At 41.7% G+C, this 27,908-nt stretch overlaps 1 protein-coding gene across 4 annotated transcripts; it reads left to right on the forward strand.

Annotated features, from left to right (window-relative positions):
• LOC306818529 (sodium- and chloride-dependent GABA transporter 2-like) lies at positions 1–27,597 on the forward strand. 4 transcript variants are annotated; one of them, XR_013778275.1, is made up of 16 exons: positions 11,141–11,284; positions 11,396–11,631; positions 11,995–12,129; positions 16,036–16,176; positions 16,335–16,425; positions 16,506–16,638; positions 17,499–17,633; positions 18,407–18,510; positions 19,612–19,736; positions 19,877–19,989; positions 20,104–20,241; positions 20,333–20,435; positions 22,571–22,671; positions 23,227–23,397; positions 23,486–26,942; positions 27,082–27,597. XR_013778275.1 is itself a non-coding variant. In XM_079336156.1 (15 exons), the coding sequence occupies exons 2-15, from the start codon at positions 11,427–11,429 to the stop codon at positions 23,615–23,617; spliced, it is 1,827 nt and encodes a 608-aa protein (XP_079192282.1). In that variant the 5' UTR covers positions 1–22; positions 11,396–11,426; the 3' UTR covers positions 23,618–26,290. The 4 variants fall into 4 exon arrangements, 3 of the variants coding, with proteins under 3 accessions (XP_079192282.1, XP_079192280.1, XP_079192281.1); XM_079336156.1 differs by lacking the exons at positions 11,141–11,284; positions 27,082–27,597 and adding an exon at positions 1–22 and having other exon boundaries at positions 23,486–26,290; XM_079336154.1 differs by lacking the exons at positions 11,141–11,284; positions 27,082–27,597 and adding an exon at positions 8,670–9,022 and having other exon boundaries at positions 23,486–26,290.
• Positions 27,598–27,908: the final 311 nt, after the last annotated feature.

Genomic DNA, 27,908 nt, shown 5'->3' on the forward strand with positions numbered 1-27,908 from the left:
AACCCATTTCCACAGAAAAAAGGTAAGTCCGGTACAAGAAATCCCTAAGTAGCTACTAAGTCTTTCTTGGGAATCCCATTTTCAAAACACTTTAGTACATCAGAGTGCGTGTATGTTTAAATGTTTTTTAATTTATAACCATTTAACAAATATCTTTTGTAACCTTCATGTCTGATTACTCTTACTCTGTCTTTATTACTTAATTTCCCCAAAGCATGACAGGGCTCAATTTAAACTGTTAAAAGATTAGCTGTACCAAAGACGCAATATCTGCAAAATGCAACCAATACTGGCACTTAGAGTATAGGGTTCTTAAACGGCATTGGCATTAACCTTTGGTCTGGGAAAAGTAGGACAAGTGTTCACTGTATGTGCTGTATTTCCTGGCAGTTGGTTTCTTAAATGTGCTGCAAATGAAATCACCTACTGTAAATCTGTATCCATAAAGGGGATTGAGAGCGCCAAGTCCAGCGTGCAGAAAGAAGATGGATTTTTGAACGTCTTTATGTTAATGCTAGTGTATTTTAAAATGGGGCTCTGTGTTATTGATGACTTTGCATGAGTAATGGGTTGGGAATTGTGGTATATAGTGTTTGAATAACTAAAGATAATTGTTCAGCCTTTGGGTATAACGGTTATCTGCTTTCTTGGATAGCAGAAAATGGGAAAAAGGTGACCAATCAAATCTGTATGCATGCTAGGAATTTCGCTTGGCATTCAGGACTTGGACTGGAGCAGCTCGCATTACTCTTAACAGATTTTTTTTACAACAACTTTACTTATTGCATTTATAATGGGATAAGGCTACAATCACCTGATGGTCCTTCTTTGCAACATATTTAGATTTGAATTATAGTATATCGGTCTCTTTAAAAATGATTTGGACACTTTTAATTAGTGCAAATTGGTGCAGGGATGTGGATATTCCAGATAGATTGATAGATAGATACTTTATTGATCCCGAGGGAAATTCAAGATTCCAGGTGACTGTTACAACATAGAATCGATGCTGGTTAGAAATCAACAGGGAGAAGGAAAAAATGTAAAAACCCCCCAAATTAGACATGAGCATACTCTTAGTTTTGCTTACGTTATCTTACATTTCAAGTGAAGCCTCGAGACGCACTTACACATCCCTGGACAATCCACAGCAGTTAAAAGACTCTTGTAGGGAATTGCACCGAAAAGATTTCCAAAATCTGAAGGAAAGATTATCTGCACCAAAAATCTGGCCTCAAGGGCCTCAGGGGAGCCGTGTACAGTGTGGACTTAAGGCCAGAGGTTAATGTTTAAATTACTCCTCTCTTACAGGGCATACTTTCACCCATGTTAAAGAGGAAAGAGGTAAAGCCACAGGAATGTGTACCTATTGAGGACATGAGAGGTAGCGTACAAAGTAGAGTTAGAAGTCTGACCACATCTTCGACTTCTCTTTAGTCACTTTAGTTCAACCGGGGTTTTTGACCTGAGGGTTCAGGCAGAAGATTATTGTGTTTTGTCTAATTGACCAGAATAATCCTCAATATTGAATTATTTTTCTGGTCTGATAGTAGGTAGACTCTAATTAGGAAGATTGGCTAGTGTTGTCAAACAGTCAGGCTGTAAAAAGGCTTTTGATCAAGTCTTCTGTCAGGTAGTTTGACTGTTTCAAGACGTATGACCTCCTACAAGCTTCCCTCGTGATTATTATATCACTTAATTCAAGTGATTTAATCCTTTGTTAAGCTTTGTTTGTTTCTGATTGGCTTTAGTAAATTAGTTAATCTGGGATGCCAGGGATCAGCACAACTATGCACCCGCCTTTACCTATGTGTTGGGCCAATAGGACAGAGAGTCGATGTGGTTCTTTGCGACTGGTCAGCCACCCAGCGCTTAGCGAATTGTCCTCTCAGGTTTTGCTCAAGGAGCTGGTTCGGTTTCGTCTTTCTTGGCAAGATGATGCAACACCGTTCGCCGGATTCATGTAGATTTGCAAAGTGTTTTTTTTTTTTTTTTTCTGGTTGCACCTCTGGGATATATTTGGCCTTTGGAGACAATTCAGGGGAAGTTGTCCTAAATATTGCAACTGCAGAGTTCAGGGGTCATGGATGTGCGTCATTCATCAGAGTGCGAATCTTACGGGATGGTGCTTGGAGTAGAGCAGACGCCCCTTGGCATTAAAAGGAACCAGCTGAATAGGTCTGGGCATCTCATCACGAGGCCTCCTGGACAACTATTTAGAGGTTTTATTGGGACCTCCAACTGGGAGAAGACCCAAAGGTAAACTCCGAGCTAAATTTACTAACTGAACAACCGCACCCAACCCCGAATAAGCTGAAAACAAAGCAGCCAAAGGAATTCTTCAACCTTTTACCAGAAGCGCTGTTCATTTCTTTGAAAGAATGCGATCAAAGGTTCGACAATCTCAGGTGAGTACAAGTTGGGTACATGCTTTGACTAAAATACTGGAAGTAAGGGAGAAGGAGCTATGGGATGTAACGATTCACTCAATCACAATACGACTCACGACACTGGGTTAACAATACCTTTTTTTTTAATGATTTTGTTTATTTACAAAGTGAGACAAAAGATGCGTTTCATTTTGAATGAAAACACCGATGCACCTTGTAATCTCTTTGGCTCTTAAACTCGTTTGTGTGGGCGGGGCTACAAACCTGCTTGTAAGTCTTTGCAGGCGTTACGCCTTACTAATATATGCTGACATATAGTCAGCTAATATCTAATATAATATATCTAATATCTAATGTGCTGACAATCACCATATTACTGACAGGGTCCCAAATTAACTTTTTGATTCACTGGTCAAGGTGGTAGGTAGATAAAACATACAGGCCAAACACGTTTTAATGGCTGAAATAACAGATAGTGTTTTGTGTAGCCGACACAATTGTTACTGTACATTTAATTGAGAAAGCATTATGTTCTGTTGAATCTATTACAGATTTAAGATTCAATAATTTTATCAGATCAGGAAATTGAGAAATTCAAAATATATATTTGCTTGCATTTATTTATTAAATAGGTAGTTCCCAGAGCCCCCTGTTCTCTGATCCCCCCTGCATTAACATTACAGACTAAAAACTAAAATCCATCAGAGAATAATAAATTATTATTCCACTAAACAAGTTCTCTCTTGATTTCGCTTTGACAACATTAGACATTTAATATAATCAGCCTGTTTATTATTAGACGTCTCTGTCTGCTCCTGCAGCGCGTGCATTCAGCGCACTCACAGACCGAGACTACAGAGACCATAGACATGTCTATGACAGAGACCGTGAGAGGACGCTGCTATCGCTACGTTAGCTGCAGACACGGAGAAAAGCCGACCGTTTTAACCAGATCACGTGTTCCCGACTCGGTCGTATGGATCACGGATCAGCTGTGTGCTGATGGACTAAAAGTTAAAAGGGGCGCGCCGCGCTCGTGTGTTTGTGTATGTGTGTGCGTTAGCGCTGAAGTGTCTGTTTCCATTTCAACTTTATTTGTGAGGGACATTGTGCAATAAAAAAAATTACATCTGCAGTCCCTTTGGCAGGTAACAAACCAACAAAACATCACTTAGCAAGTAACAAATATATATATAATATATAGATAAAATGTCCCCCGTTGGTATGTCAGACTCAGCGAGCAGCAGAGAGAGGGGCAGGTAGCTGCAGCTACATTGAAACGCGCTTATAGCATAGTTTTGATGACTTTATGTTTAAACATTCACCCGCTCTGTGTCAAACATCCCTCTGAAATGAACTCACCAAACGGAAAATCTACCCGCATTTGGTGCATGGCTGGTGTTGATTTCGGACGCTGTCACTGCGATTCATTTTTGAAAGTATCGATGTGAACCGTGGAAACTTTGAATCGATTTTTAACTGCCTCACAATTAATCTTTACATCCCTATAAGGCAAACTCCTACACCTTAATTATTGGGCCTGTGCATGAACCACATTCTTTCATGAGGGAAAGTTACAGGGATTTTTTTCCCAGAAAGAATCAAACTGACTGGAAAAAGCTTCATCACAGGAACAATCTCTGACATCAAATCAGTTTTTAGGTTTATCATGCAACCTTAGCTTGTTAGGTAGGTAAACAGTTGTTGGTCTATAGGAGATCAGGTGTACACTCCCCAGTACTGTCTATATATAAGTCTCAACAGTTTAAAACAATACAACATGTTTTTTGTTAGGTGTCAGGCGTGTTTGAAGATATGTTTTGAACTTCGGAGCGAGCCAAGCTATCGCTTACCACCTTGCTTCAGGGTTTTATTTTTGCTAAACTAAGCTAAGCACTTCCTAAATAGGTCTTTTGTTAAAACACAGACTTTGTATTGGTGTGAAATTGCCAATAAGCAGATTTCCCCAAAGCTTTAGGTATTTCATTAACTTCTGGAAAACAGTAGGTGGAGGGATTCAGAGTGGCAAACATACTATTTGTTATAGTATCTTTAAGTAGCTTACTACAAACCTGTGCTGCTTTCATCCTTTGTGCAACATCTAGTGATAGCCTTATTGGGCTTAGGTGTCCTCGTCAATGAACACAATTAATTGAAACATCTCTTGTCTTTGTGTGTTTGCCAAGTTCCTGTAATTCCGCAGTGATACTATGGAGTTGTGTTTGTGTAACCCTGTCACCTAAGATATGGTTAGCACCAATGTTAGCTTGGAGTAAATGTGCAGGAAGGTGATGGGTATCAATTTCAGAGTCAAAAGATAGCACCGTTGGACACCATGGCAAACCTGACACCTTCTGCTTGTCAGATATTGGGTTATCCCCTTAACCAATCCTGAAACCTGCAGATGTAGTCACGGCTTTTATATTCAAACTTTAGATAGCATTTTCATATGGTTTCATGTTGTGTTTTAGTGTTTGTTGGCAGTGCTGTGCAGAATGATGCATGTAAGCACGTGGTTTGTAAAGTAATAAAGTGTAAACACTCACTTTGTGTTTGCAGAAAGGACTCTGTGTACATGTCCTAATCAAACTTGAATTAACTTCCCCCCCCCCCTTAACCTGCAGCATTGTTGCCACCTATTAAAAGTTTTGAAACCCTCTCAGTTATACAAGAGGATAGAGGCAGTCTGGGAGGGTTTCACAATGCGTACCACTGTATATCAATGACCCACTGCCTTTGTCCTGGCTGCCAGACACCAATAAAAGAGCCCATAAAGCATGCAGGAATTGTGTACGCCTGAGTTACACACCGTGGCACCACATTTACTGGGCTGCAGGTTTGTCAGGACACAACAAAGAAGACTGTATTGAAGGACCCTTAACGCTGGGATTTTATTTGGCCCCTGGGAAGCTCAGCTGGGACTGCATTCGGTGAGAGGATATGCAGGCACATGTGTGGATGAGGAATTTGTGCATTGTATATGATTGCAAGACGTTTTACCACTTCCTGACTCTTGACCCTTGACTTCAAATTTTTGTACGAGGAATTGTGCCTCCTAATGAGGCCGACTAAGAAAATGTGACATTCATATAGGCACCTTATTGCAGCTGTACAACAAAAGAAAAGGTGTAATTTAAGGATCCTTTCTTTAGTTTGATGAATGTCAGACTGGAGGTTTTACAGCCTTTACATTTAGACAACTTAGTATAGATAGTATATGTGGTAATTAAAACATCCTGTTGTGGGTTTTTTGCTCAGGTACAGTATAATTTCATATTGATACCTGGTGTTGTTTGCACCAGGTAACACTCGGGTTGTAGGTCAAAGTGTTCCATCAGGTGGAAATAAAAAACCATTGGAGTGATTTCTTGTCATAAAATCTTATCAACCAATCCATAAAAAAAGCTGCAGTAAAAAGCAGTTGATTGTCCTTGAATGAACTGAAGGAACAAAAACAATCACATTGGACGACATGCCTTCGTGCGAGTCAGAATATTACATTAGGTATGTACAGCTCTTGTTCTGTTTGATTTAACTGGTATGTTGTGTATAGTTTGCTCCAGCAGATCTATGTTTGGCAGCAGGCGTTGTTGTAATTACGAAGGACCTGAACTGTAGAATAATCAGGAGACACAACATCCGAATGTACTGAACAAAGTGTCTCAAACCGTCTCCAGGGAGAGGAAACCTTTTCCAGTAAATCTGTCATGACCTCATAAAATCTGTCAGCAGATCATATCAGACCTGCCAAGAAACAACTAAAGACTGAAGTGCTTTTAATAAGCGATTACTCCAGGGTTAAATTAATCAGGTGAAGTAATAGGTTTTCTATTTGTTTCTCCACCTAATGGCTCAATTAATCACAGAACAGACTGGTGAGCAAGTACAGACTCCAAACTTAAAGTTTAAAAAGAGGAAAGCATTTGACAACCATGACTGAAGATTGTTGCAGTAGTTCTTTGAAAGGTTGAGGGAGCATTTCCTGCATCTCTTTGCAAGATCCCACAGCAGTTTCAGATGCTGCTAAGTGCAACTTATAGTGTGCAGGAGTTTTTTAACGATTCATTTCTTCTCAGTGCGCTTTTCCATATCGTGCTTAAGGACGGTTCAGGACAACTTTGCCTCGTATGAGTGCACCCTCAGTTCTGTTTTACAAGGGGGACCTGGCCAAAGAGGGCAGCACACGCCATGACAAACAGTTCACAAACAAAAAGATCGAGCCAAAGGCTTCCAGCGAAATCAGGTCTGCCGGTCCTCGCAGAGGGGGCAGCGAATGGAAACTTTACCATGCTCAGTCCGTACACAAAGAATGAAAGGCATAGTGGTTGGTTTTAAATCACATGGCATTAAATGGTAGCTAAGTATCGAACATTTTGACTCTTGATTATAGAGGCAGGGCTTCTTTGGGACACTTGTAGGTAAAACGGTGCGTCATCAGCATATAGACTAATCATCATTTTAGATTTGCAAAGTTGTAGTTGCTCTCTCTGATTAATTGTTGCAGCAGGTTAGTGATGAAAATCGATTGGACGGTTAGTGTAAAATCTTTTGATGTAGTTGCAGTCGACATGCAGGATTTTTTTTAAACCCATCAAGTGGATACAGAAGGTGAGACGAGACTGTTACCTTCCATGTACTATGCATTGTTTCATCCTGCTGCACAGTTTGTCTTGTTCTGGTCATAATAATGTGCCTTTAAACTCTCAGTATTCTCATTGTTGTAATCCTTATAACTTCTCCTGTGGAAAGTTGAAGCCAGGAGTGGTTCAATAATTGGAAGCCATTGCTTTACTGGACTCTAAGCTTGGTTTAGTTCTTGGAAGTTAAGGGATTTCAGTACACAAATGAATTTTAAGAAAACATCTGTGTGTGAAAATCCTTCTCACTGAAACACAGGTATGCACGTGAGCACATATCTACAAGTTAGAGTGCAATGAGTTCCACTTTTTGCACGTGATTTATATATCTACTAAAATAACCTATGCTACCTATATGCCTAATGAAATTTTTTTAAGTCCAAGCTGCAGAGTGTCAGCTGGAGCCAGGACTTTTTACAGTGGCTATAAATGCCCAGCTGAATGACACAGTCCATTAAAATGTGCTGAGAGCTGCTTAAGGTTGCCTAAATGGTTAAGACGCAGAGTGCAAGGTTTTAAAGGCCGGAGTTTATTTCAGACTTTAACAATCTTGATGAAAAAAAAAAAAAATTACACTTAAGTATTATGTTGAACAATTTTGCCTCACTAATGCAACAGTTACAAAACCACTTAATGTTTTTAATTCTCTATAATAATAATTTAAAAAAACAGGATTTCATAGCTTAGTACTTTAGACTGCAAAGATTAAAAGATCAAATAGAAATAATGCCTGTGACCAACTTGTTGGACTTTGAAGTGTGCAGATAAACTTTTCCATTTAGTTGAATAGAAATGGTTAATGTTCGCCTCTTTGGGAAGTCTGGAATAATTGATTCACTCAAATACTGTATACAGTAAATCACTTAGACTTTGCACTGCATAGAAAACACACAGTGAACAATATTGCAGTTTAACATAAAATATAAAATAACAAACTATTACTGCACTCATGTGATCTTTTGGATGGTCCCAGTTTCCAACTTAGGAAGTCAATCTTCAAACATCAGTGTGTTCACCTGATTTCAATTCGGGAAAGTCGGAGCACAAAACAGGGTTGATGCTATAAAGAAGATCAGTGAAATGTAACTGTTAAAAGTTATAATTGAACAAAAAGTTGAAAGTGAATTGCTAAAATGTCAACATTAAAAAAAAAATGTTTGCCCCCATGTGAAGACGATTCTGATGTCAAGTCTGTAAGTCTGTAATTCTTTTCCGAGTTTCCGAGTCGTTGTTTCTGACTTGAGCAGTCGGAAACCCATTTTTCCAACGTGTCCGACACCACATGAATGCACCAAAAGTTGATTGCTAGCTTCAACAAGGCTTTTCTATACAAAAATTAGCAAACTCCAGAGTGCAGGATGAGTGAGGACATTTGAGTCATTTTACAGGGGAAAAAAATAGAGTTATTTTAATGTAAACACTCAGTTTAGCCTACTGAAAAATAATTGACAGATAAGTTAATATAACAGATGAGCTGCTGGATTTAAACTGGGGAAACTTATTCATATTTATTGTATTATTTAACCTGGGACTTAATATTTTTAAATAAAGTATGCCGTCTTTTCATGTTAAAGAGCATTGCTGTGACGGTTTAGGGAGGTGTGTCCTTGAGGTGATTACGTCATAATAGTAAGCCCGTGGTAGCAGCAGGATGCTTTAAAAAAAAAAAAAAATGATGCACGTTGTTTTTAACGTGGTTTTGTCATTTTTTTAGGGAGCGCTAAACAAACATCGTGGACAGTTTCATCTTTTGTTTTATTTCATCGCTTTTTCACTAACATTGAGGGTCGTTTTGTAACCTGTTAGGAAACAGTCACCGTTAGGTAAAACTCCAGGCTGGGACTGAACATAGTGTGCTGCCATCCACAAATTTGGATCGCGGCGCTGCACCGGCGAGCTGCAGCTCCACACAGAACTGCCCCGGCCGGATCAAACCATTTGACCACACGGACGGGGGGGTGGTCGTGGTGCACAGATCTAACAGGAAACGCAGAGGTAGGAAGCGAAATGTGGACTTCTCTGCCATATATCCTTTTCATACGACACAGCTGGCGAAGCTTAACGCACAGGTGCATTGTCTTAGCGTTTGGTTTAACTTAAAGAGCATCGCGAGGCTTAAACCCCGCCCGGACTGATGAGCTTCCTCCTGTTAGCTGAAGGTGTTACATATGTATCCTTCATAGCAGACATAACCGAGCTTATAATGTGCTACATTGTAATGCCGCTCCTCACTTGACTTTAATGTCTTTGTATTTAAAGTCATAGGGAGAGGTAGGGGCTTTGTTGTGCTCGTTATGACAGCATATCGTGGACACATGGCACAGCAGGGGACAATGTTGAGGTAAAGGGATAGTTCATTCAGGTCGGGTCACGTGCGTGGTCACAAAGCAAAAAAAGTTGTTCAGAAATCAAAAGGCATTTTGTCTACGACCTAAAGCTAATGCTGCGACACCTGCGTCTGGTATCCACTTACAAGGTAAAGACACGTCTCAACTTGCCTGTATGGGTCTGAATACACCATAAACAAAACCCCCATGATACCACATGGATGACAGTATTGTACGACCTTAATACCCAAAGTAGTCCATATGACATATTTAAAATACGGTGGGCATTTTAAAGACCATCCATATTGTGCATCCTAAATGAGTTTAGCTTCCCCATCAAAAGTTGTTGGCTTTAAAAAGAAAATGTAGCCTATGAAGTATTCTAACTCAGACCCTTATTGTTTGTATCTCACAGGCAGCATCACTGAGCAGATGAAAAAGCTTTGTGTTAAGGTGGAGATGCTTTGTTTATTAAGAAACAGACTCGGGAATTGTTGTGTTGTGACAAGTGTGTTGATTGATTGAGCGATGACTTTCGGGAATTTAATTGTTATATTGGATTCAACTCGACGAAAAGGGCAAGTCTGGATAAGATAAAATAGACCTTTGATAATGCAGAATAAAAATATTTCATATAAGTTAGATTCTAATCTTCTAAAAACAAAAAGAGAGAAAAATTTTAATTCATGGTTCTTTACATATGTCCTCTAAAATTGCTTGTTTTTCTTGACAGGCAGGCTCTGATATTTATTCTTGGTATCTTCTCAGCATCACTGTAAAAACCCTTGCAGTGACAAAGGGATCTTTAACCAGAAACAGACATGGGAGTTGCTGATCTGCCGTGACTAGGTTGTTTTTATTGTGACGTTTGGTCAAGTGTTTTAAATGGTCAATCTTGTAAGACAATATAAAACTGCACAATCAAGGTAGTGGCAGATCAGCAACTCCTTTATCATGCAACGTAAAATGATTGCTCTCGCTCTCTGTCTGTGACAAAAACCAAAAGCAGTTCCAGAGGATGTACATTTATTGGGACGTGTTTTTCTCCAAGGATACGTTACAGCCAATTTAAGGCAACGTGTTGAAGTGCTTTTTAAAGTGGGGTCCCAGGACCCTCAGGGGTGCTCGAACCACAGCTTTTTGTTTACGTGGAATAACTCACAAAATATTGTAAAAGTGTGCTCTATTATTGAAAAAGCACATCTACAAAATGGGACCTCTTGCACCAATCAAATCAGCTATTTTGTCGAATACTCCCGTCCACTTTAACTCAAAATAAAAGAACACATTTTTTCTTAAAGTTTCTAAAATGAATTACTTGGAAAGTTTAAATCCAGCCTAATTCTACCATTGCAAAGTACTTCATAATACATTAATACATTGTAGTACATTGTATGCTTGTCAATGTAACAATAATGAGGGGGTCCTTGGAAAAATGTATCGCCTAAAAAGGGTCCATGGTTTCATAAAGTTTAAGAATCCTTGATTCAGAACCCTTTGTAGGGCGCTTGTGGCTCGGTGGACTCTACCCTCCGTCCTTTCACTCCAATAACGATATAAGAAAGGACGGAAGCATCTTTAAACACTGATATTTCGGCACATGTCAAATGAATCTGGAAATAAAGCATATCTTCCTGAAATCATCTTCATTTGACTCAACACGCTGTTAAAAACATCTGCATCATGGCCAACAGGGACGTGCACAATAGTGAATCAGTACTTTGAGAGAGAGAGAGATAGTCCCCGGACCAATACACAAGCCGTGAATCGACACATTTAGTCCTTGAGCGTGCTGTGAGCGCAGATAACGGACACACACCCTCGAGTTTCCGTCCTTGAGAGACACACACACACAACAGATAAGTACGGTTACCAAACCAACTGTCAGAAAAGTACACTCAAATTCTTATTTGCGACCGGCTGCAAAGATGTGAGTCAGTCTCACTTTGTGCTGCTTCCTTCGCTACTATTTGTCTCTGTTTTTTTCGAGAGCTTGTACATATTTGTTTATGCTCTGTCGTTTCTCTTCTTCTTTCTTCAGGGGTGTTTTTGTGTCTCTGCCAGAAGCAGCAATGGCCGACAAACTCCCTCCAGAGCAGGAAAACCCGCTGCTCCAACACAAGGGCCTACCCAATGGGAAAGAAGACACCAAAGACGGGCTGCAGGCGAGGGGCCAGTGGGCCAGCAAGGCGGAGTTTCTGCTGGCCGTGGCGGGGCAGATCATCGGGCTGGGAAACGTCTGGAGGTTTCCTTACCTGTGCTACAAGAATGGAGGGGGTGAGGCACGAGGGGAGAGGGAGTTTGAGCTGAAAGAAAGAAAAAAAGAAAAAAAAAAGTATTAGAGATGGTCTTCCTCGACATCCTCCCTTTTATTTTCTATTTTGTTTCTTTTCAAGAACTAAAGATGACATTTTTCAGATGTTTGCTATTTTCACACCTCCTGAACATGAAGAAATGAAAAAAAAACATGTGCTCTTTACAATGATTTCCAAGGGTTTTAAAAAAATATATATATTCTGTTTAGTTCATGTTTAACTCTGGGGTTCTTATAGTTGTTGTATTTCTGTGTTTAAAGCGTATACAGGTTGTGCTGTGCTTGAAAGCAGTCAGGTAATGGTCTCCACCCACTTGTGTGTCCAGGTGTGTTCTTTGTACCCTACCTGTTGTTCCTGGTGATGTGTGGCATCCCCCTCTTCCTCCTGGAGACCTCTCTGGGACAGTACACGAGCCTGGGAGGAGTCAGCGCCTGGAGGACTATCTGCCCGTTATTTGGAGGTGCGCCGCATACTAATTCTATCACCAGTGCTATTACAAGCTGCAGTGTTTGACAAGGGATTTACATTCAGATTTTTGTCTCGCGTGATCAATAGACTTTTTCACACTTTTCCTACGTCCATGCTTTTTGTCTGTGTACTTTTTGTCAGTTGCAGAACGACAAGGTTTGTAAGCTATCGCCATTAACCGTGTGCAAGACTCACCGAAATGGCAGTTATGCAACATGATCATGACACGATCTTAGAGAGGATGTACTGCAAATTCCACAAGTCCTTCAATGCATCGACTGTGATCAGACTCCTCCCTGAAGCAGGCATGGAGGGTCATTCTTTTATCACATGATGACGCTTTGTTAGCTTCTGCAGCACTAAGGCTTCATAAACAGCTGCACTTCAGTACTGGGGTTTGATTTAGTGGACTATAATTGACAGGAATGTTAAAGGATGTCTTTAATTTGATGTTCACTTGAGGCCATATGAATACTCACACACTATCTCAAGATGGAAACACCTTTTTTCCCCTTGTTTTGTTGCCGTTAAATTCTTGTGCTAAATCATTTGAGCCACAGGAAAACAAAAGCAGAAATAAATATATTTCTAAACTTATTTTCGAAATACCTTCAAGGGAATTAAACAGGATGTCCTGTTGACCTAACAGAAGTATTGCATCATGCTTTGTCAACAAATGGGGTGTGATTTTTTTGTGATTTTAGCCTAAATATAGTCTCTCTTGTAAGCAGGAGACTAAAGGTTATTTTAGGGTCACAAATTATGCAAAAATACTCTTTACCATGCATTTATAACTATAACATGTCTCTAGTCTGTCTACAAAACCCCCCCCAAATATGACAAAAGTCCATCCTTTCTGTCTTTTGCCTGCTACACTTTTTAGAAAATGTGTGCTCAACAGGCTCTTTGGAGATTTTCCCTTCATGACATCACAAAGGGCAGTAGCCCCTCCCCCAGGTGGGTGACACTCCCACAGCTAGGTGTTTGTTCTGCCCTCTGAGTCTGCCTTCTCACCGTAAACAATAGGACATGGAGCCAGAAAGCAGCGAGTACACCCGAGCCCTTCCAGAGAGGGGGCGTGGTCAGACACAGCTCATTTACATATTTAAAGCTACAGACACAGAAACAGCCTGTTCTGAGCAGGGCTGAAATAGAGGGGTTTATAGACATGATCACATACAGGATCAGAGTGGATTTACAACAACACACTTCACACACGTTTTGAGGAGCTCTAAGACTAACTTAAACTGGTTCAAAAGAAGGATAATATGTGACCTTTGAAGAACTTAAAAAGCTATTAAATTTGGATACAGGTAACATCATATGTTTCGCAAAGCAAATGAATTAAGCTCTAACACACATTGACAGCTGCACAAGAATAATTGGCTATGGTAGCATGACTTGATACTCGCCAACACCTGTCAGCGACGCTCACTTTATTGTTTCCCCTCCACCATCTCTTCTCATTCTCTGTCTCCTTTTCCTTGAATTTTCCCCGTCTAATCTTTCCCTGCACTGACCACTAATGTTCAAAGCATTCCAACGTCCACATCAATACAAACCCGTTTGAACAATCTGTCTGCGATTGGTAAAATTGGCGTGCTGTGCCAGCTGCATGTGTGTGCAGAACTTATTCAGTCTTAGTCTTTTGTATCAAAACAACTCGAGGTGACGTGCTGCCTGCGAGCCAATAAAACACACGATTCAAGTCGTTCGTCTTGGTTTCATGGTCGCCTGCAATCCAAACACAGCGTCACAGAACAGGCTGTGATCAATTTGATCTCATTAAGAGATATAAAACACTAACGATATTAAGGCTTAACACATGAGACATCTGGAGTTCGAACGGAATCTGGCTTTCACAAGTAAAAAATTACAATGCAATACAATGCTCTGGTTAGCACTGACGCCCCGCCCCAAACCTTCCTTGTTGGTTCGGACCATTCTTGTGGAGGTTGCATATAGTTGTTGGGTTTTTTTGTGTGTGTGAGTAATGCAACTTAAGAGTTAATTCAGGTTCATTGGTGACTCCAAATTTCTCTTACAAATCTGTCCAAGGTCGACCCCACTAGCTTGGACGAGCCCAAAGCCTCGACAACCCACTCTGGAGGATTGGTACAGTGAACGGATGAATTGGGTGGACATGATTTTACTGCTTTCAATGGGTCAGAAAAGGCCTGATTTGCAAACTGGGCCCGCAATAAGGAGAACAGCTTAAACCTTCCCCTTCAAGTTAACATCTTATCATACTGGAATAGTACTTGGCTTAAGGTAGACTTTTTTTTTTTTTTTAATCAGGACCGTAAAGTTGTTTAGACTAGACACTGTCCATGACTTGAACTGTTTGTCTTTCTTGGAACATCAAGTTTATTTCTTTATCTGTGCAGTGTTCTTGGAGGGATCATGTACTGTTAGTTTATGACTGCTAGTCATCAATCAATTGTTGGTGTGTTTGGCCAAAGTGGCTGTTTATGGTAAACAGCTGTAACTAAGGTTCGATGAGAACGTTTACTAATGTTGCAGGATGGACAGGTGGCATAAAAGACGTCTGTTTATCAGGAAATCTTTAAGATTTTAAGATCTTTTGTAGAAATATGCTCTTTTTACACACGGAAGAACTCCAGGGTGAAATCTGAAAATATTTTTTGCACATTTTCTGGAGCGCTCAGTCTCCTTCAACTCCTTTTTTTTTTTTTTCCCCTGGATTTTTCTAAAGGCGCTAAAAAGCATTTGTCGGTGGCGCTGTGGTTCGTGCACTCATCTCCATATATGGAGGCGATAGTGTTCACCACTGGCGGCCCGGGTTCGAATCCAGCCTGTGTGTCCTTTCCCGCACCTTAATCCCCATTCCCTCTATCTCTGTCCACTGTCCTGTCTCTCCAATAAAGGCAAACAAAAAAAGAATCCTTAAAAAAAAAAAAGTCAGTTGTTTTGGAGACTTTGATTGTATCGCACGATCTCCAACTTTTCAAGAAACGCCTTTTTGTGTTTAAAAAAAATAAAGTGACCTTTTCATGTGTACGGAACAGTGAGTGCAATTGTTTCTAGGAACAAAACTTTGACTTAACGACGTTGTAAAAGAAACAGCCCTGGAGCCGATACGCTGTTTCCGGAATGATCCTTCTGGGAATTTTTTATTTATTTATTTATTTTTTAAAGCCTTCAATGCACGTAACACAACTCATGCAACCTTTCAGCCATGTCCTGAAAGCGTATGAGACTCTGACAAAAGTTCTTTCATTTTTTTTAAAATTTTTAAGCATGAGGACGAAGACGGCTTTGAAAAGTCCTGTGAAACTGATTACTGTTCAATTCAAAGCTCTCGCAAAGAAGGCATCGCTTTCTTTTCCTTCCTGCAATGCTAAATGACAAAAATGTTGGTTGTGTTTAAGTGCTTGCTGGCTCCATATGGCCTGCAGACGCACACGCATGCACCAGTGCTGTGTTGACAGCCACTAATGTGACGGCCATGTGTTTGAGCTCGAGGACACACGCCTGCTGCAAACATGTCCACACACACACACACACACACACACACACACACACACACACACACACACACACACACACACACACACGGCAACGCTTCTGCATGAATTCCTCACTCGTCGACTCATTTAATTTACTGTCATTAGATGAAGGCCTGAATTTCATTAGCGGGAGACCACAACCAGCGACTCTGTCTGCTTTGTAAACCCACTCACGAGAGCGTCATTCATTCTTAACGAAGACAAACTCGATGTGGGCGGCAAATTGAGCGCCTCAGTAAAAGGATTCTTTGATTTCAAACTGGAGGATAATAGAAGAAGTGTGTGACGAGGCTTCGACTGTGACCGTGCATCAGGGTGCTATCTATCGGAAGTCACCACCACCTGTGTCATCTTCTGCCCCCCCACAGGTCTGGGCTACGCCAGCCAGGTGATGATCCTTCACGGCTGTGTGTACTACATCGTCATCCTGGCCTGGGCTCTCTTCTACCTGAGCTACAGCTTCCAAGCGGAGCTGCCGTGGTCGCACTGCAACAACACGTGGAACACGGGTGCGTACGGACGGAGACGATGCAAACGTTGACTCTTCTCTGTGGGGCTTCAAGCTGAACGTAGAAACGGAATCTGTCGCCTCCTGAAGAGTTTGCAATCATAAGACAAGATTTGTGTGTGTGTGTGTGTGTGTGTGTGTGTGTGTGTTCTCCTGCAGAGTCGTGTTTCCTGTTTGACCAACTCAACAAGACGGCCAATGTGAGCAGCCTGCCTGAGAACGCCAGCTCCCCTGTCATGGAGTTCTGGGAGTGAGTGCATCATTCAAGGGTTCACAGTAATAGAGTTTGGGCGTCCCTGTCATGATTTAACGGCCGTGTGTGTGATCCAGGCGGCATGTGCTCCAGCTCTCCGACAACTTGGACGGGCTGGGTCCGGTCAGCTGGAAGCTGGCTTTGTGTCTGGCGGTCGTCTGGCTCGTCTGTTACTTCTGCGTCTGGAAGGGAGTCAAGTCCACCGGGAAGGTGAGCAGTGAAGTCGCCCCGCAGGAGGTCGACCACTTCGGCAGAAATGACGAGCCGCCTCGCGGTTTGTTGTCTAAGCAAATGCGTTTGGGGAAATGCGCGTTATCAACGTCAGGAAACGAGGAATGCATCATCTCCACATTTCTCTTCGTGAGCTGAGCGTTTGTGCCGGGACGAAGCGACGATGACGAGGCTGGCGGCGCCACTTTTTCAATGAGGTCATAATGGTGGACAGTTGGTACAGTTGACGGTTAAGAACGCCATGTTTCGGGGTCGCCGGTGGCGCAGCGGCAGTGCGCGCGATCCCACGTATTGAGGCTCAGTCCTCGCGCGCGGGCGGCCCGGGTTCGCGTCCGGCCCGGGTTCGCGTCCGGCCTGTGGCCCATTTCCCGCATGTCTCTCCCCACTCTCTCTCCCTTTCCGACTCTATCCACTGTCCTCCCTCTATAATAAAGGCATAAAAACGCCAAAAATAAATCTTAAAAAAAAACAAAAAACGCCATGTTTCTTCTTTTAACTGAATAATGATAAAGTGTGTACCATTAGTCAACAAAAAAATCCTTTGATTGAAGCTGAGCCACGTCAGATTACCGTCAGCAGCAGAACCCAGAGAGGAGGGAAATGTAGGACCGTCTGCCTTCTTGTTTTTTTTTATTTGGAAAAATGTCACCGCTTACATTTTCTCTCGTTTGCTTTGTCGCTTCCACCATCCGTCAACAGCTCGAAAGATTTTCCAGGGTTTCCCCTCTTTTAGCAGCGCCTAAGTTGTGTTGTGAGGACATCACAGACGTTCTCTGTCCCTGCTGCCACCCTGACCACATCCCCCTCCCCCCCCTCCTGTCGTCCTGTGTACATTCTAGGTGGTGTACCTAACAGCCACCTTCCCATACTTAATGCTGTTTGTGCTCTTGGTGCGCGGTGCCACGCTGCCCGGAGCAATGCAGGGCATCATCTACTACCTGAAACCCGACCACACCCGCCTGGCAGACCCACAGGTAGAAACACACATATACACACAGGTCGGATGCATTTAGACTTACACAAGTTCTTCCAGTCAGCTCACAGGTAGAGGGCTCAAACCTGCCAGGTGAGTTGAGTAGTCGAGCAGCAGGCAGGTTTTTCACCTGATAATAACTTTTTTGTTCCACAGTGACGTGGGGGCACAAAAAAGTCACAACACATCGGGCTCTGCTCGCGAGAAACTACAGCAACGGCGCACACACAAAAAAAAAAAAAAATCTTAGCTTTATCTCTTCTTTGGCCAGAATAAACCACGTCTGAAGCTTCCTGATGACAACAGATGGAAACCTTCAGTAAAAACGAGTCATTTTTGCCTCGCTTTATTTTTTAATGATATTTCGAGATGTTGGTTTCAAGAGTTCGTGCAGGAAAAGGAAATATTTGTCGACTGCCGTAATACTAAATAATTATGATGCACGCCTTTTCACATTAATTCCAATATTCTTCTTTTTCTGGTTTTACATGCTCTTTAGTGTGATGATCATCTATGTGCACAAATTCAAAGTCTGCGGAAACATGTCTTCTCTTACGTCCACATGTTAGCTGTAGCAGCATGTCATGCTTTTTTCAAACATTAGATATTTTTTATGTTCCGATATTTGTTTACGCTACACAAATAAGTCCGGGGGGGAAAAAAAACATGAAGCTGTTGAACAAGTTTAGTCAAAGTGAAACAATAATGATGTGCTCCTGTTGTCTCGCCCCTTCTCTCTGTCCTCTCTCTCTCTCTGTCTGTGTTTTTCCACAGGTATGGATGGATGCAGGTACCCAGATTTTTTTCTCGTACGGAATCTGTTTGGGAAGTCTCACAGCGCTGGGCAGTTACAACAAATACAACAATGACTGCTATAAGTGAGACACTTTGTGATGCATGAAACACACAACAGTTGCTTGTAGCCACACAGCGCCTCCGTCCACTCCACTTGAGAGCAGAAACCTACTACTCACTGAAAAGTTAGGACGTAGACTCCCTCTGGTCAGACAACTTCCACAAGGAATGGCTGGAATGGACAGAGAAAATACACTGATACAGCCACACCTTTAAAGAAAGCCCTCGCTGCCATGTTTCCCACATACACACACTGAAAGAGCCAGACCAGCTCTTGAAGTAATTCAGATTACATAATTTACATAAGAAAAACTACATTTCTGTTGGGCAGTGGGCCCATCAGAGAATAAACCTTCATAGAGGCAAATAAGGTGGTGAACAAACACATCTGACAGCTACAGACCAGAGCTTTTCAATACCAAAAACCAACATTAAAGAGGACATATTATGAAAAATCCACTTTTACAGTGTTGTTGAACATTTTATTTGGGTAACCTGAGTGTCTATGGACCCACAACATTGGAAATAAATCTATCCAGTCCTTTTATAAAATAAGATAATCCTTTATTCATCTCGCCAGCGGAGAAATTTACAAATAATATTTGCGGTTTTACCACACAGAGAGAGAGTGCTGTTTGTGTTTGTGACATCACAAGTTGGATTCTGTTAAGAAAACTCCCTCTCCTCCCCTGGTATCTCCTCCAATGGACTCCACCTCCAGCCTAGAGTAAAACTTTTGTGCAGGTCCGCCATTTTTATTCTCTCCACAGAGGAGTGATGTCTACTGGGAAAACTCAGGGGGCGGGGCTTATTGTATTTAAAGAGACGCACACCAAAAACGGAGCGTTCTGAGAGCTGGTTTCTACAGGGTCACAAACCTCCTCTGCTGCTTGATTCATGTTATATTTTGACCACAGCACATGTTTTTATATTTAGAGCGCAGGGGGACTGTTTGAAAAGGTGAAAAAAGGGGTTTAATGTGTCCCCTTTAAAACCTCACTGGATTCTGTTGTGTGCCTGTTTCCATAAACACTTTTTGTGGTTTCTGTGTGACACTTCTCCTTCCTATTCCACAAAGTGTTGCCTGGAAGTTTTGTAATGCTCACCTATCTTTATTCCTCCAGGGACTCGTTCCTCCTGTGCCTCCTGAACAGCAGCACCAGTTTCCTGGCAGGTTTCGCCATCTTCTCAGTGCTGGGCTTCATGGCTGAGGAGCAGGGTGTGGACATAGCCACCGTGGCCGAGTCAGGTGAGACAGGAAAAAGGGAGGGGTGGAAGCAGCAAAATCCCGAGCAGGAGTGATGATGAATAGTATCTGTGCATGATCAGAAGAATCATTTTGCATATTGCTCCACTGTTTACATAGTCCTGTTCTGCATATCCTCTCAGGTCCCGGCCTCGCCTTCATCGTCTACCCGAGAGCCGTAGCCATGATGCCTTTCCCTCAGCTGTGGGCCGTGTGCTTCTTCCTCATGATCATCATGTTAGGGCTGGACACACAGGTTGAAAACAACGCACGCAACCTGACATTGATTCTTCTTGACTTTTAATGGCGATGATGTGTTGTGAAAAAAAAAAAAAACTGAGCCAGGCGTCTTCCCCCCCCCTCCCTCCAGTTTGTGAGTCTGGAGGCCCTGATGACGTCAGTTGCGGACCTTTACCCTCACCTGATCCGGCGAGGACACCGCAGAGAGTTGCTGCTGCTGTTCGTCTGCATCGTCTGCTTCCTGGTCGGGCTGGTCATGGTCACGCCGGTACGTCACAAAATAGGATGCTCAAATGTTGATAGGGATGTTTGCCCGCTCGGTTTATGATCTGCCAAATTAACATTTCTCATACTTGCAGGGAGGTTTGTATGTGTTCCAGATCTACGACCACTTCTCCTGCAGTGGAGCCAGCCTGCTGCTTCTCTCCATCTTTCAGTCCCTCGCCATCGGCTGGGTCTACGGTACGCATCTCAGCTCACCTCCTCCCTCCTTTCCTCGTCTCTCCATTCCTCCTCTTTTTTGTCAGTCTTCGCTTTCGCCTTTCTCTGCCCTCCCCTCGGTTCTTTTCCTTTCCTTATCTTGTTTCCCTCTCTCCTTATTTCCTTTTATCCTTCAAGTTTTTATCCTCTCGTCTTTTCTTTTAATTTTCCTCCCCTTTCTCCTTTTTGTCTTTCCTCGACTGTTGTCTTTTTCTCTTTCCTCCTCATCTCTCTTTCCAACCTTCCTATTTATTTTGTTTTCTTCTCTCTTTCTCTTCATACTTCTCATCTCCTTAATTTTTTTTCCTCTTCCTTCTTCTTTTCTCTTCCTCCCTTCTCCTTTCCTTACCTCTCCTTCTCTTTCTTCCTATCTCCCTATGGGCCTCCTCTTTTCTACAGCCACCACCACTTTGATCTTTATCTTTTCTTTTTTTTTAAACAAAACTTTCAATCACATCGATCCTTTAATCTAAAACTTATTTTATATGTAGAAAATATCCTGCCTTTATTCCATGTCTGAATTTATTTAAAATCAGTAGTTACCGCTTTTTTTTAACCCTCCACTTTAGTTCCTCAAATCTGATAAACACACACAGTCGACTGGTCCACTTCCTCCCCTCCTTCTGCATTCCAGTGAGAGGCAGTAGACAGTATATTAAGATGGCTGCGGCTACCAACTGTTGTAAGAAGACTGGCTCGTAGCCAGGCCCCTGTCTGTCTCCTTTGGGGCCCTAAATCAGCCCCTGGGCGCAATCGCCTCTCAGTCTCTGTCTGGCGGCCCCAGGGAGCCACCGATCCCTGCCAGACCTGGGGCCTCAGAGCATTAAGAAAACATAGTTAAAGAACGACATGGCTGGAATGTGAGTACCTGCACCAGGTAATGGGTGCTAGCTCACTCTGCTAATTGACCATAAACACAGGCTTGCTAACAAGACACTTGTGAGGTTTTTTTAGACTTTTAATAAATCATTCACAGCTTAATCAGGGTTACTCTAAGGTCATGCAGAGGAGGATTTGTTGTCATGTTACTGGAAAGTTTGATTGTGACAATAAATACTGCGGCGCAGTTACCGCCAACTCCCTCGGCAGACGGCACCTTTTTTTTTTCACGTGGCTTTTGTAAAAGACTGCATGATGATTTATCTATACGCAATCAGCACCCGCGCACAATGACACTGTTTGTGCCGCAGCGCAGTTTGGAGCGCATTTAAGGAAACAGACTTTGCCTTCTTACACAGATGTCGCTTGGTCTGTGAATGAGACTGCATGGCTTGTCTCTAAGGGTTTCGCTAACAGTGGAGTTGTATGTTCTTTGATATCGGGTTTTACAGTTTGTAATACAGGTAACATTATTAGTGCAATATTGCATCGCTCAGCTTTTTTATTTTTTATTTTAGAGAATCCAGAACAATTGAGTTTAAACTCTGGACACATTTTGCTGTACTTAGGATAGATATAAGTCAGTCTCCGCAGTAAAAAAGAAGTCTAATATGAATGTGTGTGAATACCACCAAAGCTTGTTTTTATGGCTCTCTCAGCGGTAGGTGGGCGTGGGCAGAAAGCTTGAGGAGAGAGTTTTTTTTTTTTTTTTTTTTTTTTTTTTAGTAAGTGAACTGGGTAACAGCGGTCAGGACTCCAGTGCACCGCTCATGTCCCTTTTAATGACTGAGAGGCTTGACAGGTTTTTTTTTTCAGGACTGGAGCACTCTGGCTGCTGCTGCTGGTTATGTCTCCTCCTCTTTGGCAGTTTCCCCCTCCAGTAATGCAATTTAAAAAAACAACAACACAGAACAAGAAAACGTTTAAAAGCATTAAAAACATTTAAAAAGCACTTTTTAAGTATTTTTTTCTCAGGCACTCAGTCAGGACCCACTGAAAATAGCATTGGATCCAATGGTCCAAGAATGTACACAACCACTCCTACACACCTACAACTAGTGATAAATAATAGAGACAATACAATGTTCAGTTAAACCATCGTTTTATCCAAGACGTTTTTTAACATCTTCCTCAAAGAAGAAGAATCAAAGTGATGTCAGCCAAAAAGCCGAAGCAGTCATAAACCAAACCGAAGCTCAACAATGTTTTGACAAACTCGTTCTGGTTTTGTCCCGTAGGAGCCGAGCGCTTCAGTGACAACATCCGGGACATGACGGGCTACAACCCGCTCCCCGTCTTCAGACTGTGCTGGAAATACTTGACCCCAGCTGTGTGCACTGTGAGTATCTCGTCCCCACTGGCCTGCTTGTTATGAAATAGTATACACATAAACTCATTCCTGGGATAACTCACGAATTAAAGCCTCGATCCCAGGACATATAAGATGTCTCCATGTGTCGAAATATTCCAAGTTTAGAGTTTAGCAACACAAGCTTTAAAGGGAAAGTTCAACATTTACCACGGGGAAGCTGTGGCTCTGTGGTACGGTCAGTCGTCTCTCAACCTGGAGGTCGAGGGTTCGATCTCCAGCCTCCTGCAGCCACGTCTGAAGCGTCCTTGGGCAAGACACCGAACCCCCTCCTGCTGCTTCACGTTTGAGAAGGCTTCACGACAGAAAGAGGCCGAAACGCGTTGACCAATGCAGAGTGTGTGCTAAAAGCTAAGCTAATTCAGTGCCAGATTAAGCTATTCATTAATCATCCAGGTGTCCATCCTGACAATGTTGAGCCTAAGTGAATATGGTGCTATTGCATAAACCTGATAAACGTCCGTCTTGTTGTGATTTCCCGTTTGCAAATTGACCCAGCCCTCGTCCGTTGTGTGTCCTTGGCAGGCGACCTTCATGTTTTCACTGGTGCATTGGTCTCCTTTAAAACTGGGTAAAGGTTTGGTGGCTCCAGTCTGGGCCAGCACGCTCGGCTGGATCCTCACCCTCTCCTCCGTCTCCCTGCTTCCCATCTGGGCCATCTACTCCCTGGCCACCACCCCGGGGACTCTGGCAGAGGTATCACCAACACTGTTTTGTTTTGTTTTTTTCTAACCAATCAAATTGTGTTGGTTCAAATATAAACTCACTGTCTCTGATCCCACAGCGGTTCACAATCCTGTGCAGCCCTGCCAAAAAGTTACCACTGGCCCTCCGACACTTCCCCTCTAACAACTCATCGCTGCCCTACAGCTCTGCACTGCCGCTGACTGACAAGCCAAAGGAACCAATGACCTGATAAGGGTCAGTGACAATGAACTATTGGTCAGCAAATCAGGTGTGGTCAATGGGAGGGTCGCGTTTAGACACTGGGTCACGATTTAGCAGCTGGAACCTCGAGTCTTAACGAAGAGAGAAGATTTTACGAATGGAGCTTTGTGCCTGAATACGGACGACATCTTTGCAGCCATCGGTATCCCACAATCCACTGCACACTGATCCATTCATAAATGAAACGTTTGGTCGATTGCCGTCAATACACTTCGAGGATTTCCAGATGTTTTGTATAAAGATGTTAAATATTAACTCGACCGATGAGAGCAACAGCAGGTTTCTTAACTGGTACGTCAACCAAAAAAAAAACACAGCAACATTTTCTGCTCATTTAAAACTCAAACAGCAAAGGCCTGTTGCTAAACTTTGCATTTCCCACCTGAATGCACTCTCGTTTTGTTGCCTTTGAGGTCGGACTGCATCATTCTGGGAGAAGCAATAAGTCCAGTTTGAGCCCTCCAGAGCTCAAAAAACCCGATCTTCTGTAGGCGTCCGGTCCTGAGTCGAGACACAGCTTTACCTTTAAGACCCTCCCCCAGCCCACCTGTTACTGGCTAGCAGACTTTGTTCTTTTAAAAGAGCACACACTCCTCGATCCAGACCACCCCGACAGGCTTTTTTAATGTATTTACTAACTGAATCACTGTACTTGTAGACCATTAAATCACAGCGCCTCCAGCCATCCAGCATTACGGAGAAAGCCTTTCACTTTACTCTCTGTGAGAGATCACCGCATTCTGAGCTCTGACTCTCCTCTCCGTGTTCCCAGTGTCATCTGACATGACTCTTAATGTCAGACAGTCATTTCTTTTTTTATATACTGTCTGGTCTTATTTTGCCTTTAATTTATTTCTTTGTCCTCTGTGGTTTCCTTATCACAGTTGAATGGTTAATGACATGCCTTACACTCGGATCAAGTGGTGCCCAAAAACAACCGTTTACTGCCAATATGAATGAAGCTTCACGCGATGTCTTGGTCAACAGTATCAGTTTACTTCAGAGTAGCTGGGTTCAACCATCAGACATATCCATCACTAAAAAAAAAAAGTAGGCAGGAGAGATTTCTGTGCTTTTTTTTTTTAATTCTTTGTTTTTCTTCAGATTAAAGACGAGTCACATGGAAAGAGAGCCTCCGTTTTTAAATCAAACATTCTTGCTGACTTCTGTGAACACACTTGGAGATCAACGTTTTAATTTAAAGAAATCATTGTCAAACTCAAGAGTTCACAGGAGGAACTCTGAGGGAAATTTCAAGATTTACATTTTGATTCGTAACGTCACTGTTTGATTTCTGTGTTTAAAGGTGGAGTCTGTAGCATTGTTTGTTGCAGATGTAAACAACACTCATATTTGGCCCCTCGTCCTGCAGCATGTAGTGTGTAAGTTTACTGCTTGTACTTACACTGCAAGCTATCGCACGCTAGCACAAGCTAACTGCCGGTATTTGGCATCTGCCTTTCATTCTCTTTGCTGCTACTTCTACGTCCGTCATATTCGCCGGTTTGAATCTCATCCAATCGCTGACTCGTATCCCCTTCTTAACTCATCTGTGTGCTGTCATTGGCTCGGGGTAACACAACAACTCCCAGCTCAAAAACATCCCGAGTCCACCAAAAAAAACCATTCAAATCCAGTCAGAAGACAGGGTCACCACCACACAGGTATGGAGGCCCAGAAGTGATGATACAGCGCCATTACTTTTCTAACATTGTGTCCTCACAGCACGCAATATATATATATATATAAGTGTTATATATATACATCGTTGCATCGCACATTATCGCTCTCTGGATGTCGTCACTGCAGTCAGAATATTGACTTTGACCTTAAAACCTGAGAATAAAGTAAAATAAGAGATTTATGTGGTTGGTCTGATAATTAAATAGCAGTTTGAGTTCAAAGTTTGAGTTCAGAGTTGAATATATTCTGGGAGAACATTCTAGACTTACAAATCTGTGAATTTTAACCACAAAATCGAACAAGTAGCAGCGGATGGGTCGCAACGGCGCTGGACACAGTTCACGAGTTGGGCTGCTCAGATTAAAGTTGGAATTACGAATCTTAAATTACAACCCGAATAGATTTCTCACGTGGTTCTTTTTTTTCTCTGAAAATAAACACAATCAATTCCGATGCCATTTTTGCCAAACCAAAGACACAACATGCACGTCTTTGTACTGTACCAAAAAAAAAAAAACTAGTTTGGACAACATGCAATTGTCTAATCTGAATCAGTATGGGTTAATTCAATATGAAAATGTTGCTGCTGCTGCTGCTGTGTCGACAACACAGTGATTACTTTTTATTCTATGCCCAAAATATTAAAATATTTTAATGCGCACAGTAGGTTTTTACTGACTGCTAAAGTAGCACTGCCCCTCCTGGATGTTACAGCATGTTGAAGTGTAACATGGTTCTAATATGCAGTGGGACTTTTCAGTGGCAAATAAAGAAATCAGCTGATAGTGATAAGGTGATATTTTAAAGTGAATGCTGTTTGTAAATGTCAGGTCTGATTACAGCTTTTGTTAAATTATGTCATGATTGTTTTTTTTTGCCTTTGTTAACCTTCTGATACAGAATTACATTAAGGGTTTTACAATGAACATGTTGAATGATAATAAAGAAGACTAGACCTCTGTATACCATTTACTACTTCAAATCAAATGCCTTATCCTGTTTAGGCAAAATCACTCCAAGTCAATATGCCGGTTTCCATGTATCATTCAGAGAGTCACGATGCAGTATGGGGCCCATGTTTAGGGAAACTTCTAATGTTACTAAAATAAAACCATACGAGAATTAAGTTGAAGTCATAATGTAAGCAATCAAATTCATCGGAGAAAAAAGTTTTAATTGGCGTGAATAATGTTGTAGAATGAATATAAACAAAGTCGTAACAAACCAGAGTTGTTATGCAAACGATAATAAAGTTCTATTGTACATGAAAAAAAAAGTTAGCGGGAGTATTAAGTCTTCATAAGACACTTTAAGTTTAATAAAGTTGTACTTTATTATTAAGCCGTGATATATTAGTTGTAACTTATGTGGAAAAAAATTGCAGGATTAACAAAGCCCTAATAGCAATGATAAGGTTTTGATTTACTTGAATAAAGCTGTAGGAGAATAAATATATATTTATATGAATATCAGATAATGTTGTAATATAACAACAATAAAGTCGTATTTTTGTGAATAAATTCCGTTCATGTAAAAGAAGTCGCGATAACACAAGACAGTCGTAACATGACAACTGGCGTTTTACGTTAAAATAGTCGTAAGAGAATTACGTCCTAATATAAAGTTGTATTTATTTAGGTAGCTGTAAGAGAAGTCGTGATAAGACGTTTGTAATTCACGTTAAAATAGTTTCAAGAAAACGTGCTATGACGACGGTCAAGTTGTAATTTGTTTTTTATAAAGGATTAGGTTATCAGGAGATCCGCAAATAAAGTCGCAAGACAATAAATTTGTAAAAACAAAAAAACGAGAAAAAAAAGAGTTGATCTATTATGTTTTTCTATCATGTGGCCCCAATAATTCATCGTATCCTGTTTGATTGATTCAGCCTTTTCTGCTCTCATCATCGTCTCCAACTTGTTTCCGTTGTCAAGGACAGATTTTTCTCTTCTTGGTAAAAACTTGTGTAAAAATCTGCCAAAAAAAACAAACAAAGAGAGGACAATGGCTTCTTGATTGAGTGATGTGATAAATATGTTAAAGGTAAATTAGCTCCTTATGCAAACTTGAAACTTGAAGGTTTTTGAGTGAAATCCTTTAAAAAATTCTTCTGGGATGCAAAACTCATCTGCTCTTTCAGTTTCTTGATCTCAATGTTATCATCTCTGTTTACAGGTGTATAGATGTGCCTCTTTATTTCAATACAGCCTTCTTTTGTATGTGTATTATTATTTTTAAATGAATATATGTATACCTTGTGGATAAGAGTTTGTGTTGTGTATTTCTTGCAACAGAAGGGTGAGAATCTTTGTGTGAGTGTATCTGCGGTCACCTGGGAGATTCTTGCTCTCTCTTCCCTGGCGCCATGCCAACAGATGCTAAGAACACACCTGGTTTCTATGAAGAGAGAGAGAGAGAGGGGAAATGAAGGAAGGATGCACAAGCACTCCCATCAGCCATTCAACCATCACAAAAAAAAACAAGCGCTAGTGATTGCCGTTTGAAGCGTTTTCATCCTGATGGGAATTACTGGTTTAACATCCATGAAGGGACAGAAGAGGAGGAGAGTGTGTGTG

Source organism: Symphodus melops (assembly GCF_947650265.1).
Source record: "Symphodus melops genome assembly, chromosome: 23".
Taxonomy (NCBI): Eukaryota; Metazoa; Chordata; class Actinopteri; order Labriformes; family Labridae; genus Symphodus; species Symphodus melops.

Excerpts from the sequence above, each read along its gene's own strand:
- LOC306818529 (XM_079336156.1), top strand. The coding sequence starts at position 11,427 with ATGGCCGACAAACTCCCTCCAGAGCAGGAAAACCCGCTGCTCCAACAC. Across the intron at positions 11,632-11,994 it reads GTGCTACAAGAATGGAGGGG|GTGTGTTCTTTGTACCCTAC; the intron begins GTGAGGCACGAG and ends TTGTGTGTCCAG. Across the intron at positions 23,398-23,485 it reads CCCCGGGGACTCTGGCAGAG|CGGTTCACAATCCTGTGCAG; the intron begins GTATCACCAACA and ends CTGATCCCACAG.